At 34.4% G+C, this 17,828-nt stretch overlaps 1 protein-coding gene across 2 annotated transcripts in view; it reads left to right on the forward strand.

Annotated features, from left to right (window-relative positions):
- TTC21B (tetratricopeptide repeat domain 21B) overlaps window positions 1–17,828 on the forward strand; it is a 31,573-nt gene that overhangs the window by 13,054 nt on the left and 691 nt on the right. For both annotated transcript variants that reach the window (XM_056496201.1, XM_056496202.1), the window contains 15 exons: window positions 752–976; window positions 1,551–1,789; window positions 2,096–2,168; window positions 3,093–3,203; window positions 3,578–3,716; window positions 5,069–5,175; window positions 6,178–6,366; window positions 9,291–9,401; window positions 10,502–10,583; window positions 11,327–11,477; window positions 11,872–12,033; window positions 12,407–12,602; window positions 14,261–14,485; window positions 16,056–16,176; window positions 17,183–17,250. In XM_056496201.1, coding sequence (XP_056352176.1) covers window positions 752–976; window positions 1,551–1,789; window positions 2,096–2,168; window positions 3,093–3,203; window positions 3,578–3,716; window positions 5,069–5,175; window positions 6,178–6,366; window positions 9,291–9,401; window positions 10,502–10,583; window positions 11,327–11,477; window positions 11,872–12,033; window positions 12,407–12,602; window positions 14,261–14,485; window positions 16,056–16,176; window positions 17,183–17,250 — 2,199 coding nt within the window. The remainder of the gene's footprint in view (window positions 1–751; window positions 977–1,550; window positions 1,790–2,095; window positions 2,169–3,092; window positions 3,204–3,577; window positions 3,717–5,068; window positions 5,176–6,177; window positions 6,367–9,290; window positions 9,402–10,501; window positions 10,584–11,326; window positions 11,478–11,871; window positions 12,034–12,406; window positions 12,603–14,260; window positions 14,486–16,055; window positions 16,177–17,182; window positions 17,251–17,828) is intronic.

Raw genomic sequence — 17,828 nt, forward strand, 5'->3', positions numbered from 1 at the left:
TTTATATAAATGTGGTATCTGAATATTTATCAAATAAATGATCATTAAGACAAAACTAGCACCTCACAAGTTACACTTCATGGGTCTTACGCATTACAGTATGGGATTTTTGATTTGTTGACATTAGTTGAATGTAGGATTAGCAGAGAGTTGGGAACACAATACATGCACATCACTCATTAGGTCTGAGTTCTGCCCAAGTGTCTTGAGACGGCTTAACTGAAAACTATCATCCCTGATACAAGTGATACAAGAAAGCTGAAGATTAATATCTAATTAGCTACTAATTGAGGTCCTTGCCATTTTACACAGATATATTTCTCTTATAGTCTTTTTGTTTCATGTGAAGTATGTTTTAGAATGGTGAAGATTGGCATGCAGGACTTGTGCCAAATTATGGTTGTATTATGATTCTTTTAATTAAAAGTCTGGTAAAATGTGCATGTAGCAGTGTGGGAGACACTCAGAATACCTTAAAATTCAGTTTAGTTTAAAATAAAGCAGCAATTATGTTATATCCCAAAGTCTCGTCCCGTGTAATAGTATTTCTTTGTAATTAAAAGCTTACTAAATTACTAATTTGCATACTCTGATAATTCTTATATTTTTGTAAGTAAATTCCTGAAATTGAATTTGTGTCTATTTGGAGGGAAAAATAAACTAAAATCAAAATTTGGAAAAATCTTGCAAGGTATTTGAATACTTTACATCAAGTAAAATTTGGAAAATCTTTATCTTCTATATTTTTTAGGTGAGAGAACATCCTGTGTATCACTTAATTAAGGCGCAAGCGCAAAAGAAGCTGGGAGAAATTCCAGAAGCTATTAAAACCTTACAGATGGCAAGAAATTTGCCTGGAATGAGAAAACCTATATCTTCCTCAAAAACAAAAGGAAAAAGTATTGAAATTGATACAAGTGATCGTGTGTCTGTGTTCCTGGAGTTGGTAGAAGCTCATCGTTTGAATGGAGAACTGGTAAGATGGCAAACCTGCTAAAATACAAACACACCTGAAAACAATTCCCTCTTCCCAGTCCCATTTGTATTAGTTCAGAACAGAAAACCATCACTTCTTTTACCAAGAGGATTTGCAGGGCTGTAGGTCTCTGTTTGTTGTCAGAATGCTATGAGCAGTAGTTTTGGATCATCATCCCAGCTATTAGCTGTGTCTGGATAAGCAATACAACACTACATAAGTGTAAGAATATAACAAAAGCCATACAGTCCTGTGGTTTGGAGGCCAGCCCAAATCAGCTCAAAGCAGGACCAAGATACTAAAGACATTCTCTAGTTGAAGTTTGAGCATGTACTTCTATATATGCAATGCAAATGTAATTTTCTGTACTAAAATTTTCTGTGGTAGTCAATATCACAGGAGTTTTATTTAAAAATCAAAAACACTATAGCAAAACAAGTGAATACTATGGTTTGTGTTTTTTGTGGGTTTTTTGCTTGGTTTGCATAATGCCCGTAAAATGCTTATGATGTCTTTATTTTTTGCTGTTCAATGACAAGAACTAAATTAATTCTATCATTTTTATTATTTGCAGCATGAAGCTGCTGTAGTCATCCAAGATGCCATTAATGAATTTTCTGGAACACCCGAGGAACTAAGAGTTGTGATTGCAAATGCAGATCTGGCAATTGCTCAAGGAGATGTGAAACATGCCTTGACTATGCTCCGCAATATTACACCTGAACAGCCTTACTTTGTCCAAGCTAAAGTAAAAATGGCTGATATTTATCTTCAGTATAAGAAAGATAAGAAATTATATGCTGCCTGCTATAGGTAAAAGTTAGTAGTGTGCATAGATAGTTTTCAAGATGTTTACTGATAGCATGGTGAACTCATTTTTTCTTTCTGTTGCAGTAAATGGGAAATATTTAGTGACATTAATTCATTTGAGTGAATGTGGTAATTTTTAAAACTATAATTGAGAGTCTTATTTTGAAAAGATATTTTAAGGGTTTTTTGGTGTATTTTCAGAAATAGAAACTAAAATCAGCACAGGATAAAATTGTTGTGCCCTCCTCTTGTTTAGATGCCACTATTGACATATTAAATACTGAGCAAGGTTTTGTCTTCTGTTTCCAGTGACCTAGTAGAAAAACTACCAAGTGCTCATACTTTTCTTCTTCTTGGTGATGCATACATGAATATTCAAGAGGTGAGTGCTTGCTGGAGAAGAATAGAATATTTGAGTAGTTTATTGACTTTGTCTAGTTGAAACATTGTGGCATGCTGACTCTTATTGATTGATGTTTGTCAAACAGAAATTGCTTTAGGATATAAAACAATAAATATTGACTATGACTAAATGTCAAAATTAAAAACTGTTGAAAATACATTTCTTCTAAAAGCTTACTTGGTGAAAGTCAAGGAGGGAATATTTTCTAAAAGAGCACTGCTTTGTAGGATTAACAGGTATCTAGAGTGAGAGCTAAATAGAAATTACAAAGAAGCTGGAAATGTTTAGTATAATGTTCTGAAACTTAGAATAATTGAAGGTAACTTAGTTCTCATGCTGATGGCTTTACTTAAAATTTTTAGTTGTATAGTTCCTATACATTCTTTGTATCCTTTGCTTTCTTGATGATCTGGAAATGCTATTTAGTATTGGCAGAAGACAATGTAGTCAAGTGGACATGGGAATTTTAAAGCTATATGTTTAAATTAATATATTAAAAAATAGATTGAGTTAGGACATGCAATTGATAGTTTAGATTACTAGTTTAGACATCTGTAGATGATTCATGATTATTTTCTTATTAATATTTGTATGTAATTTTCTCCTTAATGAAGAATTATCACACTAGTACATGTGCCTCTTTGTTATCTAGTGAAGACATTAGTAGAGAAATTGCAGTGAAAAAAAGGATGAAGTTTATTTTTTTTAGCACAAAAATGTTAATTTACATGGGCTTTACATTTCCTGCAGTTTTATAGTAACCATTCTTCTCTCTCAAGTATTGTAGCTTATGAATCAGTAGTGCTTAGCGGTCATTCCTGGAGTTGTTACCAGATTTTGTTTTCTTCATATACCTTTTATCATAATCTTTGACTTATATGTGTTTATATTTTACTGTTAAAGCCTGATGAAGCCATAGAAGTCTACGAGCAGGCCTTGAAGAAAAATCCAAAAGATCCATCTTTAGCAAGTAAAATTGGAAAAGCCCTAATCAAAACACATAACTACTCAAAGGTATTCTATAAGTACTGTGTTAGGTCAGTTGATTACTGTGTCAACATGTGGACTTTGCTTGGGAAAAAGTATTATATTTCAGAGCGCTAAAATAGGCGTTTTGTCCTGAAAGTAACTTTGTAGATTCCCTTCAGATCATCTGGCCAAAGGCACAGTTGGTAGATCCACACATTGGTGGATTCAGATCTGTTGAACTGTAGTTCTCGTGACTTGCAGTGGGTTTGGGCCTGCACTCAAGCCCATGTTTTATTAATTCTCCATTGAAAAACGTAAAGAAAATTGTAAGCAACATTCATTAAATACCTAAGTAACAAGGTTGTTGTCTTTAAGATTTGTCTTTAAATTATTCACAAACATTTACTTCTTTCTTCAAGGCAATCAATTACTATGAGGCTGCAGTGAGAAATGGTCAGCAGAACTTCCTTTGCTATGATTTGGCTGAGCTTTTAATGAAACTGAAGCAGTATGAACAGGCAGAAAAAGTACTGCAGCAAGCTTTAGATCATGAGCCTGGTAGGACTGTTATTAATTCACAGGAAAACATACAATTTCTACTGTTACTTGTGTTTTCTGCATGACTAGGGAGTAAATGGGTACATGGGTACTTTTTTGCGGTGGTTTAATTACTTTTGTTAACCTTTGTGGATGTCTGAATAGAGAAGCAGTATTATTAGTAGTCCATTCTGTAAGGTTTTCTTGTGTCACTATCACTTTCATGCTTTGTAGGGGCATCTTGGTTTTCCATCCTGTTTACTTCTTAACTGAAAAAGTCCTGTGATTTAACATTGTATTCTTGTCCTAGCTAAGCCTTTGAGGATCTGGCTAATTTAATAGTCATTCTCAAGACAGCTTGAAATAATTAGCAGTAAATACAGTTTGTCCCATGTACTTTAAAATTTTATCTTCGGTTTTAAAATGAAGCAAAAGGTCTTATTAATGTCTTTTTTAAATGTTTTGAGACATACACATTCTCTAATTATTGAACAGCTTAATAATTTTTTATTTGCTTGAATATCCTTTGTTTGGGAGAAGAAGTGAATTATAACAAATATACTGAAGGGAATTATCTTACATGGTTTAAGGTACACAGTCCGATCTCTGATTTACAATAACATGTCACAATTAGAGCACCTTGAAGACCAGTTTTCTGATAGAATACAGCTCCTTAATGTTAATAAAGATACAAAATTTTTGGTGGCATCTGTATTTTAATGTGGAATTGTGATCAAGATACTGCTTTGTCAATAGCGTAAAATTTAAGCCAGAGAAGGCTTGAATTTTTCAAATACTAATTTATGCATATTTATTTTAACTATTCAAAAGCCTCCTGCTGCTTTTAAGTAGATACTGAAATATTTAGTTAAAATAACTCTGTATTCGTGTCTGTTCCAGACTCTAGAAGAAGCATAGTCTGGCTAGAAATGTCCTCCAACAGTCTTATGCTTTTTCCATGAGGACTAGCACATTGTATCAATTTGGACATTTTTCGTTGACTTGAGCAGGATTTAGACAAGAAATGTCAGGAATGGCTTTATTTCTTGTCCACTAACATCAAAATATTTTCTCTCATGTCTGAAAATGCAAATAGACCAGACAGTCAATTTTTTAAATTCTGTTTGCATCTTTCAATATCTTTGGCCTTAAATCTTATTTTGTTTATCGTCTGTAATGTTTTATTCTCTTTACTACTATACTCTGCCCACCAGCAATGCACCAAGTCAGATCACAATTCTAAATAAGTAAGATGGAGCTGTGAATTTTTCATGTAAGCTCTTGCCTGGAGGATGTGATGAGTTTCTTCTTCCTTTGACTTTACTGGAATCAGTTCCTGCAAGAATAATGTTTATTTAATCTCATTCTTATAGTTAATGAGTTGTCTTCTCTGATGGAAGATGTACGTTATCAGGTACTTCTGGCAAAAATTTACAGCAAAATGGAGAAGATTGACAGAGCTATTGTTTCATTACAACAGGTAAAGAGGAAAACCAAAAATACCTGTGAAAACTTGCAATGCCCTCATGTTTACCTCTGGTTTCACTTTCATCCCATATTCTAACCACACTATCCGTGTGAATGTGGAAAATGAGTGTACGCTAGGGATACAGTGTCAGTGCTGTGAAATGTAAAATATGTAAGATGTTACACAGTCTGAGCTTTTTGCAGTCAGTGTTATCTGAATTTTAGATCAGAAAAGTCTTACTTTGCCTTCATTTGTGTTCATACTTCATAGTTTTAGCATATCAGGTGAGAATGAAATTGGCCATGAGGGCAACTAGATTACTTATCTTTAGCTCAGCATTGAAAACCATTCACAGAGCAAGATGAAACAGCTTTCAAGGGGTACCTGTTGTTTTGTTGTACTGCTAAACAGCAGTATTAGTATTAAATAGCAATAATAAAATCTGTTCATTCTGCAGTTCAATACTCTCCCTCAGACTGAGGCTTGAAAGAAAAACGTTAGAAGCTAGTGGTTTAATCCCTTAGAAAATGCTTTCTCAACAAAAGGTTTTAGCAAGAAGTGCGGTCAGTACTTTCTATTCCATTATATTTTCACTCTGTGAAAGTGAAGGTAACAGAAATGCCTTGGTAGCATCTTCTGACCAGCAAGAAAAGTCTGCAGATTGGTTAGAAAGGTAATTGTATGTAAGGGTTTAAATACCAATATTGGTAAGGTTAACTTTGTTAAATTCTTAATTATTTTTTTCCTTATTCTTTCTCAGAGTTGACTTTTTCTTCCCAATTTTCCGTTAGTAAAAATCCCTTTTAAGCAGTTTTTAAAGAGATGCTAGAAGTTCTCCCCAGATGTTATTTTGTGTTTTAGTTCTAATTCCTTGCTAGGCAAAATGATAGGAGTGTAAGAAGCAGAATAGTATTAGTGCTTCCTTCTTTTTAAAAAACCCAAGTACACTATAGTAGATAAATGAAATTAATTCCTTTGAGAATTTTTGACTGCTCACTGCTTTCCCCACACCAGGCTCGGGAATTACAAGGCAGAGTGCTTAAACGGGCTCAAGTAGAACAGCTGGATGCAGTTCCTGCACAGAAACAGTTAGCAGCTGAGATTTGTGCTGAGATTGCAAAACATTCGACAGCCCAGCGAAACTATGAAAAAGCAATTAAATTTTACAAAGAAGCCCTTGTTCACTGTGAAACCAATAACAAGGTCAGTTCTCCCTCTGTCTATTTTGCATTGTTTTTCCATTCAGTTTTTAGATGCAGCAGAACATTTTTCCAGTTATCCACAGAAGAGAATAACTTGCAATTACTTCTGCTTCATGATATATATAGAATCTTGAACTTTCTCCCCTTCATTGGTTATCATGATAGAATAGTTGCATGCCCTGCAGACTTCTCTCTCTTACAAGAACTCTTGACTCAACTGGTGTCTGCATGCACTTACAGTGAGCCTGTCTTCAGGTACCAGTACTGGTGGAGATTGTTTCAGTCTTGCTTGGTGCTTGTCCTCTGTAATGAACTCCCAGTGATTTTAGTCAGTACAGACAATTTCTGTCTTTTCTGTGTCTAGTTTAGCAGTTTTAGACTTTTATCTGGACTTGGTAGGATTCTGATTTTAGTCACAAAATGTTGCTGTTCTTGAGCAGGATTATTGTACTGCTTCTCTCTTTTCTGCACAGCCTCTTTCTCACAGGTTGATGAATACAGGTAAATTTGGATTTAGTTTATCCTTCTCTTCCTTCTTATCATTTCATAACCCTGGGCTTTGGAGATAAGAGAGAGAGAAGCAAAAGTCTAAGAAATTTTTAGTTATAATGAGAACAAAAATTAAGAGTCATCTTTAGTGAGGTTTTTCTAGATTAAAAATAAGTAAATACAATTTTTGTTCATTTGCCATGATTTTGTATCATGATGTTATATACTTAGGTGTTATGTGAAGACTTCTTATTTTGATGCTTGTTATTGAACAGCTGTCACATGCGTGAGTTGCTAAATACATCACTTAGTTTTAATATTTGAACTCATGTGTTGTGGTTCCAAGAATCTAGGTCCTTCCTAAAGTTGCAGTTTCAGCCTATTTGAGACAGGCTTTTCTCAAGGCATCTTCTAAGAATAATATGGAGAAGAAAAATAAATTGGGAAGGGAATAAAAACATCCTTAAAATGGTGATTTCCCCATTCTACCATTAAGAGGAAGGAGACTGCCTGTCATGGTACAGGTACAGCTGTGGCTTTTTTATCAGTATCAAAGCCTTACTTTGTCTTTCATACCAGTACTGAAATACCAGCATGGCATTTCCCTTCAGTTTTTACTAAAATCATACTTCTGAGAGATTCCCATTGTTAAAAGATGTCTACATTTGTACTAAATATCTGTAAGATATTACTGAAGATTTTTTGCTTTAATCCTACTTTGCTAGCAACACAGAATACAGTGACATCTTAGAAAAAAGTCTGAAAAAGTCTGAATTTCTGATGAAGAACTTGCTGCCCACTTGTTGCGTAATGAAAGCAAAATATTTTGTTAGCCAGCAAATATTGGTGGGTTTATTCATAGTATTCATCTCAGTATATTTTTATCGTTTCAATAGATCTGAACTTTTCCTCTCTACATTTTGAAAGCATTGCTAGTACAAGATTAGAATTGAATTCTTATAGATTGCAAAATATTATTTTGAGCTGTTAAAAGTCCATCTGTTTCTCTGCACCTTCAGAGTTTACTTTTCTTAAAATTTTATATGGAAATAATGGAAATTGCTTTGAAGTTATCTGTACCTTGTTTCGTCAGAACAAAATCTCCTGTATTTTAGCTAAAGTAACCCAAAATGGATTGCAATACTGCATTTATTCAGGTAAATGTGAAGAGATTGCAGTCCATGTCTTAGGGGAGTTTTGTTTTGTTTTACATGGTGAAATCTGGTAGGTTGTACCCTCCCTTTGTTTCTTTGATCAGGTAAGAGGCAGTGCAGTTTCCAGATGGAGACTTGAAGGGGATTGTGGATTGCATCATGCACGCCATTCCATAGCATCATTGTTATTTGTGTTGGAATTGATAATTTTGAGACCACTTCCACTCGCTAGAATCTAGTGTAGAACTCTAATTTAGCTGGCTTCTTTTGCTTCCTGCAGTAAGTGTTCCTTGACTCCAAGACTGCCTTTTGGTATCCCACTGATTTGTGCACATAAGAGCAGCAGCTAAAGAAAACTTCCGTAGTTAAAGTTCTAGCATGCACGCATTCTCTCTCTCATTTCAGTGCTTACCCACCTGCCTTCCTGTTTCAGAATTTCATGGTATACATTCGAGTATGAACAGAACAGGAAGTAGGAAGAAAGCAGTTGTTAAAACTGTGCTAGAAGCCTGCATGTTCTGAACAGTGTAACTAGTGAAAGAATTATGATGCAATTATAAATGCCTTTCTTTGGAAACAAAATCAAAACACCATTTAAAATTAAGCAGGAGAGACAGTTTAAGTATGGCTAATTTTGCTTTGCGATCAGTTCACCTTCTGTTTGCTTTAATAGAAACTTGATTAAATCTGTGGTAACTCATGTTTGTAAACTTTTCTATGGCATATTCTTTAGAGTAGTCTATGATGGGACTTTAGCTTTAAGAATGTATGCTGGTGTACATTTCAGTTTGTCAATATTTACTCTGGTGGCTTTTCAGCAGTGGATTCACACAGAATCTTAATGTGGCAGGTTGGAAATGCAAATAAGAAAATAGTTTCTTCTGAAACTTTCTTGTATACCAGAATTAGTTGGTGAATGTTAAGGAGATATTTGCTTTTTTTCAATACATTTAAAAGTACATTCACTTATATTTTTTGAAGAATATTATTCCTACCAAAATACTGGTGTCTTCAGAGCAATACTATCTCAGCAGCCCTGTTTTCAATGTACCTTTAGAATATCCTCAGAAGAAGGAAATTTTGTCTGTTTTAAAAGGTGAGGGAATGCAAATGGATTACATTAATTGACAGAGAGCCCACAGGAAACAACAGAAAAGGCTCTCTCTTTAGTGGAGACACAATTTTTTCATGGAGCCCTATAATATCAGGTACTCAGATACTCAGAACTGAACCAACTTTCTTCATCTTCAAATTACATACAGTTAAATATTTTAATATACAGGCAATGTTGGAACTTGCACGTTTATATCTTGCACAAGACGATACTGATGCCTGTCAACATCAGTGTTCCTTACTGCTGAAGAACGACCAAGATAATGAAGCAGCAACAATGGTATGTGTTATACTAATCCTGCATCAATGCTTTCTGAAGTTTGTGTGCCTGCAATATGATATATTCATAAAGCACTACTTTTAAAACAGCCTACAGCTTTGTGATTTTTAAAAAAAGGTGAAATATTCATGGCAACAAAATGTTTCCCTGTTTATGCCACCTGATGTTTCAATATGAAGTTTCTAGCAATCATAGCCATTGTTCTATCTCAATATAAAATGAGTCTTTAGAAGTAAAAGAAAAAGTAGTTGTAGTAAGACTGCATAATGTATGGCTCAATGCATGCTCTATTGATAATTGGCTAATATTCAAGGAAGAAGCTATTTTTCCAGCACAGTAATATTACAAAAAATACTTTCTTAAAAGTGCTAGAAGAAAAGAACTATGTATTTAAGGTAATTTTATAGCTTCATTCAACTGTAGTTAATCATATTCCTACTTAACAAGTTTTAATTACAGCTGCATATTTTTGTCCAGGACTTGTATGCTTCTTGGCCTAAAAGACAGCTCAATGGACTGAGTAACTTTTGATATAACACACTAGGAGCAAAATTATTTTATGATGGGAATAATTTATTTTCTCATAGCAATCTAACATCTGAAATTCATTCTAGTATGGTGCATGAACAGAAGTAATGGCACTCTTGAAATATGTTATTAAATCTACTCGATATTAGCTAGCTGTCAGTGGAGAGAAACTGAAATTAAATAACTTGTTTTACCTTCCCTGCTGAAGGTAAAAAGCTATCATCTATCTTTTTCCTTAACATTGCTTTTCCATGTGCATAATCTTCAGTTATTGGAAAGAAAAGTAGGAGTGAAACTATGCAAAAAAGATATGGCAGACTACTTAATTACCTTTTAATTTTAACCTTATGTGAAAAGGTGTTCATTATTACCCGCGTTATATATCATGTTTGTTTTCCAGAGTGTAATAAAAAGCACAAGTGATTTTACTTCTTGTGCAGCTCCTACTGCACTTTAAAGCTAAAGTTTTGTCTCTGCACATAACCAGAATTCATTATTTGTAATTTTTATTTTACATTTTCACAATTTATAATATATTGCTCTGTTTTCTCTTAAATTGTTCAATACTGTAGATGATGGCTGACCTCATGTTCAGGAAGCAAGATTACGAACAAGCTGTTTTTCATTTCCAGCAGCTCCTGGAACGCAAGCCAGGTGAATATTTAGCACTCATACTTCTAATTTGTTCTGATATATAGTTCTAATAAATAGCTGAATAAAAACTCTTTGCTTAATTAAAAAGAAATATTTTATATATAATGTAAAAGATACTAAAGCCAAAGACCATTACCATATATAAAAACACAAAGATATTTTAGGGGAATATGATAAAAATTATTTGTTGTAGATACAGTAATTTACTGCAATATAATGTGCATAGTTTACCTTAAGCCAAATACAAATAGTGTGTTATTTACTTATTCGCTGTAAAGCACTTTCTTTTGTACTAAAAATGTCAAGCACATGAACACAAAGAAGACTAATAAAGGAAATAAATTGAAGACTAATAAAGGAAACTTGTCTTGGACAGCAGTAAGCTTTTTTAGCAATTTTCAAGTTGGGACCAGAGAGAAATCTACTGAAATATATTAAAATTTTTCTATCATGAACGTAAAGTTTTAAATGGACTTGGAAAGAAGTCATGAGAGTGCAGCAAATGCTTTTGCATGCTTTTGAAAGTGAAGTACAATTATACTTCTATAAAAACCTGTATAAAGATATTGCAAGTATCACTTGACATCTTCATTCTTGTATCTGAGGTTACTGTGTAGTATTCCATATATATTAAATCATATCTCATTTTTATATGTGAAAAATTAAGGCAGGCTCTTTGTTTCTAAACTTATTCATATAGCAAATAAATAGAACTACAATCTCCTAATTATTTATATGTTTAGATAACTATGCAACCCTCTCTCGATTAATTGATCTGTTAAGAAGAGCCGGGAAATTAGAAGAAGTCCCAAGATTTCTTTCAATGGCTGAAAAACATTCTTCCCGAACAAAGCTTGAACCAGGATTTCACTACTGCAAAGGACTGTATCTTTGGTACTTGCAATTATAATTAAGATAAGATTCATTTGATGATGTAGTATAGATTTAAACTCATTTTCTTGTCATCTATTATCATTTAAAGGTGCTATGTTGATTTAATTAAGCTATCAGGATTTTAGGAAATTCTCAGTTTCTCTGAATATCTCAGGATGTTCTTCCAGGTTCAATAATGCAATACAATTAATCCTCACATTTTATAACTTGTCAGACTATTTTTAGTTTGCAAAAACAAGTTCCTTGCAATAGTATGCATGCTGTCCAAACCTTGCAGTATCAGTGTGTGCAAATGGGTCATCTGTTTTTAAATATTTGAGTTTCTTTGGATTTGGGGGGGAATTTGGAACACAAAATTTTTTGCCAGCTTTAAATATTTTAATTATCCATGTAGGTACACAGGTGAACCAAATGATGCACTGCGTCATTTTAATAAAGCTCGGAAGGACAGTGACTGGGGACAGAATGCAGTCTACAACATGATTGAAATTTGTTTGAACCCAGATAATGAAACTGTGGGTGGAGAAGTCTTTGAAAATCTTGATGCTGACATAGGGTAGGTGAATTAAATAAATTTTGCTTGGTTTATTCTGTCATCTCTTTCTTCTGCTGCCTCTTGAACTTTGAGATCGTCTACTGCTTTGAGTATGCTGTGTTATTGTGAGAGACCATTCTATGCTGTAATAAGTCAGTCTCAAGCAGAAAGTTCAGAACATTTTCTCTGGAATGCTGGTCACTTGCAATGTTACAATCAGTTTGTTGGGTTGGAATTGCTGCTGTTGAAGAGAATCAATAGTAGAATGCCTATTAGCAAGCTATTTTTCTACAAAATGGCATGTCTTTAGCACAGAAGCAGTTCTAACTTGTAATTAATTTGGTGTGTATTAAAAAAATAAGCTGCTGTGAACATTTTTTTTTTCTGATAATAGTAATTCAACAGAGAAGCAGGAGTCTGTGCAGTTGGCTGTAAGAACAGCAGGAAACCTGTTGAAGGAGCTCAAGCCTCAAACCATTCAGGGTCACATTCAACTGCGAATCATGGAGAATTATTGTCTCATGGCAACCAAACAAAAATCAAATGTTGAACAAGCACTGAACACTTTCACGGAAATAGTTGTGGCTGAGGTTAGTAACCTGTCTCATTTCCTTACTCTTCCCTTTCATACTTACTACATTTTTTTAAACTAGTCTTGCAGTTTATATTCAGCAACAGTGACAAGTTAGTGCTATTTGCTCTAAGGATTATTTTCCTATCAAAGAGTATTTTAGGTAAAATTTTAGGAAGACATTTCTGAAATAACAATATATTTTAGAAGTTTCCAGTTGAGTTGCTAATTTAGGACCCAACTAAATGCTAATATTGCTAGTTACTGAAATATGAATAGGCTATTTGGTTACTGGGCTTGTTTTTTAATTCCCAGGCTTGCCAGCACCTTGTCTTATGATGTAAATCTATGCAGTGCTTCATGGCAATTTGACAGATTTTATACTGCAGGACAGGATTATCCATCATCTTAAAATTCATCCTTATTATAGAAATCTTCAATATTTTATAACTATTTGTAGTTATTAGTTTTAGGATTAATAATGGATGTTCCTGTTACCAGCAGCTTTCAACAGATTTTATTTCAGCAGGGGTAGAAAGATTTAGTCCATCAAAATGCCATAAAATGTGTAAGTTACTACTACTCTGTAACTGTGTGCTGAACTGCACCTTGTCTGAGGTGAGTATACTGAGGCTGAGTGTGCCTTACGTGTAAGGCAGTCCTGGGAATCACAAACAGGGTTTTCCTCTTGCTTCAGTACTGGCTTCCCAGTCCTGCTCAAAATTGATCTGAGATCCTGTGAATGTGGCATCTTTTTCACATGGTGACAGTTCCACCAGGAAAAATGCTGGAATTTATTTATTCTTCCTTCTAGGATTGCATAAAAACACAGCTTTAATCTCTTCAGATTTCTGAGATTATTGATCCATGATAGATATGGCTATTGAGGGAGAAAGGGGATGAGCTTATTATGTGGAAGAGGAGCTTTTGGTGACATCTGGGTTTTTTTCAACGCACTGTGACATATTTACAGCACAATCTTAGAAAGAGATGTAGAGGCAGAATACCAACAGTGGGTCAGGAGTATTGAGAAGGAGAAAGAAGCATTTTAGTTAGCTGCTGATAGAACTACTCTCTGCATGTAGGAGGCAGTCACTGTCGCAAGATGCGAGCCCCATTCTCATCCTTTACTAATGAAGGCAGTATGTCAAAAATTGCACTTGTGCCAGGAGTTCTTACTGCTTGCTTTTGAGGCTCTTGCATAGAATGGTGGGTTTTAAGAATCCTGTTTGTTTATATATAGATTGGATGCATACAGTTTAGACTTTAAATTTTTAGGAGCTGTACACCTAATAAGAAGAATCAGAGTCTCTTTCACTGATACTTGACAGACACTTCTTCAAGTGAAAAATACCACTTTTTTTGTAACTTGCAAGTGACTCCAGATTTTATCTAAAGTATTTGTATAAAAAAAGTATAGCTCTTAATAGTATCTGATATTTTTTTCTTGTGAGATGAAGTACCTGTGGATGTTTTTAGCATTTCTTGTGCCTGGGGGTTATCATGGCTACAGAAATAATTGCAGTACTAGGTGGAAAACATGTCTGTAAGATTAAACACTCTATCTTTATTTCCTGAGATTTAGTTTAGTTTTTAAATACCTGGTGAAATTCTTACTTAAAAATATATATGTTAAAATCAAAATAAAAAAGCACCAAACTGTACTTTTCACTGCAGAAGGATCATGTACCAGCACTTTTGGGAATGGCCACGGCCTATATGATCTTGAAACAGACTCCACGAGCCAGAAATCAGTTAAAACGGATTTCAAAAATGAGCTGGAATCCCATTGATGCAGAGGAGTTTGAAAAGAGTTGGCTTCTGCTTGCAGATATATATATTCAATCTGCAAAATATGATATGGCAGGTGAACTTCTGAAACGATGCCTTCGTCATAACAGGGTAAGTCAAGGAACAAGTAAAGTAACCTTAGTACCTTTCTATTTTAATTCATCAAAATGTTCACTTTTCCTCTGAAACAGAATTTTGAAATGTATTTATCTGTTCATTTGCCTGGCATTTCACTTACTAAGGAGAAGTAGACCAAAACAAGACAGGAAACCAGCAACTTCACACTGGAGGGTAATAAACAAACCTGTGAATGCTGCTTAGTCATTTTTGTTTATGTTCTGTAGCAATTTATGCAAGCTTCACCTGAGGGGACTCTAAAAGCTTGGAGTGTTTATGAAATGTCAGAGATGCATTTTGCTGAGTCTCACAAAATTGATGAAGATGTTGCTGTAAAAATTTTGGAGACTTGCTCCATTTACTGAGATGGTATCTTCATATCTTATGTTTTTAAACATTTACATTCATAAGCCTGCTGCAGTGCAGGATTTTTTTTTTTTTTTCATGCTTATGTTAATCCTTTTCTGTGGCAGTACTGTCTGGTAGATTGTCAGGGGACGAGGTCTAATGTGTTGTTTACCTCAGGGTTCCTGAGCAAGCAAACTGCACAATACCTTGCTTTTACATGGGATCAAGCACAGATCTTAGCTTGTGCTTATTTTTAATTTTGATCAGCAAAAAGCTGATCATATTTTTCTGTCTTGACTTTCCTTCACCTATGCTGTAGGTTCAGGGTACTGTTTATAGAGCACAGATTTGGTTTAGAAAAGGATACAATGCTTATACTTTTTTATTAATTCATTAGTAGAGAAGCTAAGTTCATTATTTGGTCACATTTTAGCAACTTCTGAGAGAGATGTTTTTTGAACACTTTTTATTTCTAAATATAAAATTGAGAGACACCTGCAGCTTTTCTTGGTATAGTACTTTTTACATACCAAAGAGGCCACTTTAAAATAGGATGTGTTCAGCTTCAAAATCTGTTTGGCTGGAGGATAAACAGGAGTCATCTCCCAAAACAAGACTTACCTTGAAATAGATGGTCTGTTGAGCAGGTGTATACCATGAATGGTGCTTTGTTGCAGAAATTACCAAGTGTAAAAACATAGCCTACCAAATAATTTTTTTTCTTCTAAAAAGTTTGAAACCCATGAGGGACTTAGATAAACAGGCTCTGCTTACAGCAAGGAGGATGGCAGATTAGAAGGGACTTGTGACTGTCTTTAAGCTTTAATTGGAAAATTATAATGTTTAAGCCATTTCCAATAAACAAAGCTATGATCATACTTTCTTAAGAAAAAAACCCAGACAATATTTGTGGAAGGTACAACACTAGACTGGAAATGCAGTTGTGTGGGATTATTATTAACTGAGAGAGATATCTATTTTTGTAGGAGTCATTGCAGTGGCCTCTGTGATGAACTCTGTACTTGACCTGGAGTAAATAATTCCACATAACTCATTTGTAACACAGATACTTTAAATCAAGACTATTGTGTCATCAAAGGACAAGTATCACTTGTGTTTTCCATTTATAAGGACTTGAATTATTTTAGCAATTAAGTTGTCAGTATTATTATACGCAAGCTTACCTTAATTTTGAATGAATATTTATATTTTGCAGTCATGCTGCAAGGCTTATGAATACATGGGATACATAATGGAAAAGGAACAGGCATATAAGGATGCGGCAATAAATTATGAGATGGCCTGGAAATATGGAAACCAGACAAATCCAACAGTAGGCATGTATATATAACCTATAAAGTATGATTTTGGGCACTGTGGTAGGAATGAAACAACTATCTTTAACTGGAAAGACTGCTTTTAACTTTCCATAGAAATAAAGTATCACTGGTTTTCCTCACATAAAAACTACAAATGTTTAAAGGTGTACTGAACAGTCACTTGAAAATCCTGCTTTATGATACTTCAGAAGTTCCTGCTTACAAAAGAGAGTGTGATACTGGAGGTACTTTGTGCACTTGTTTCTAGTTTTGCATTGTGAGGATTGTCATGCATTAGAACAAAAATGGTTTAAGCAGCACTAATTTCCATCTGGCAAGTAAAGCCATACAAACTGGTATGAGATCCTGTCTTTGCCAGTAAGGGAAAGTTTAGAAATGAAAGATTTAAAATTTCAAATTTTGGAAATTGCATGCTTATAATGGTTTTTTTTCTCAGGCCTAGTCTCTGTCCAGACTGATATACTTGAGCTTTACCTCTTTGGTTGAAAGTATCAGCCTGGCATGTTGCTTTGCGACTTGTCTATTCCATGTGACTTTTTATATCAGTGGTCTGCTGTCAGTGGTACTGAATAGCATTTTAATTCCTTAGTTTGTTATCTGGTTTGGGTTTTTTACTTTTCTCCTTTAATAATGGAATTACCTTTACAGAGGGACAGTATTGCAGGCCACAGTGAGAAACTGTGGGATACCATGGTAATTGAAAGAAGGCAACCATTATGTATTCTCTCTAGTAGCGCATGCTTTCCTGAATAATGACTCCTTTTGATTCAGACATAGCTATCAGTGTGTAAAGGACTTTTATTTACTATTTGAAGTGACTTTCAGTAAAAATTTTGATTATTACCAGGCTTATATGAGACAACAGTAAAAAAAAAAAACATACTAACTTTAGAAACACACAGCGACCCAAAATAAATTCAAATGTGGTATTTATGTAATTAAATATAGAAACTGAAATAGTTGTTTTTCCTCTCCCTCTCTCCCCTCACCTCTTTAATTACAGGCTACAAACTGGCTTTCAATTACCTGAAAGGGAAGAGATACGTTGATGCAATTGATGTTTGCCATAAGGTAGAATTTGTATGTGTTTAACACTGTCTCCTGTAGCAACATTCTTTCACATAATGACCCTTTTTTTTGGTTGAGTTTGCATTTCTAAAATACATAGCTTAACATCAGAAAAGTGCTCTATCTAAAAAGCTAAATTGAATTAAATATCCTCTTCATAATCTGCTCTGTCTTGAGCTCCATGGAACCAGATAAATAAAAGTGGCTGGTTATCATATGTGAAGGGATATTCAAATAGCCACCTTCTTTTGGCCATGTGGTTGCAACTTGTGAAACCATACAGAAGTATAGCTGAAAAACTTGATAAAGTCAAATATTAGTATCAGAAGACACTGTTAGAAAGTAACTTGAGGTATAATCGTTGTATGGTCCAAACAGAAGCAGAGCAAATGCAGAGTAAGAGGAAGGGCTCCTGTTAAAGAAGCAGAGGCAACATTATGAATTAATAATTAACAATTTGCTCTTTTTGGGATGAATTAAGATAATTAGGAAGGATAAAATGAATGGAAGAGCAAGAGAGAAGAGGGAATTGAAGGGAAGAAGATGAAGTAGGTAGAATATGCTAAGAAAGAGCCAAGGGG

This window comes from Oenanthe melanoleuca, chromosome 7 (assembly GCF_029582105.1).
Source record: "Oenanthe melanoleuca isolate GR-GAL-2019-014 chromosome 7, OMel1.0, whole genome shotgun sequence".
Taxonomy (NCBI): domain Eukaryota; kingdom Metazoa; phylum Chordata; class Aves; order Passeriformes; family Muscicapidae; genus Oenanthe; species Oenanthe melanoleuca.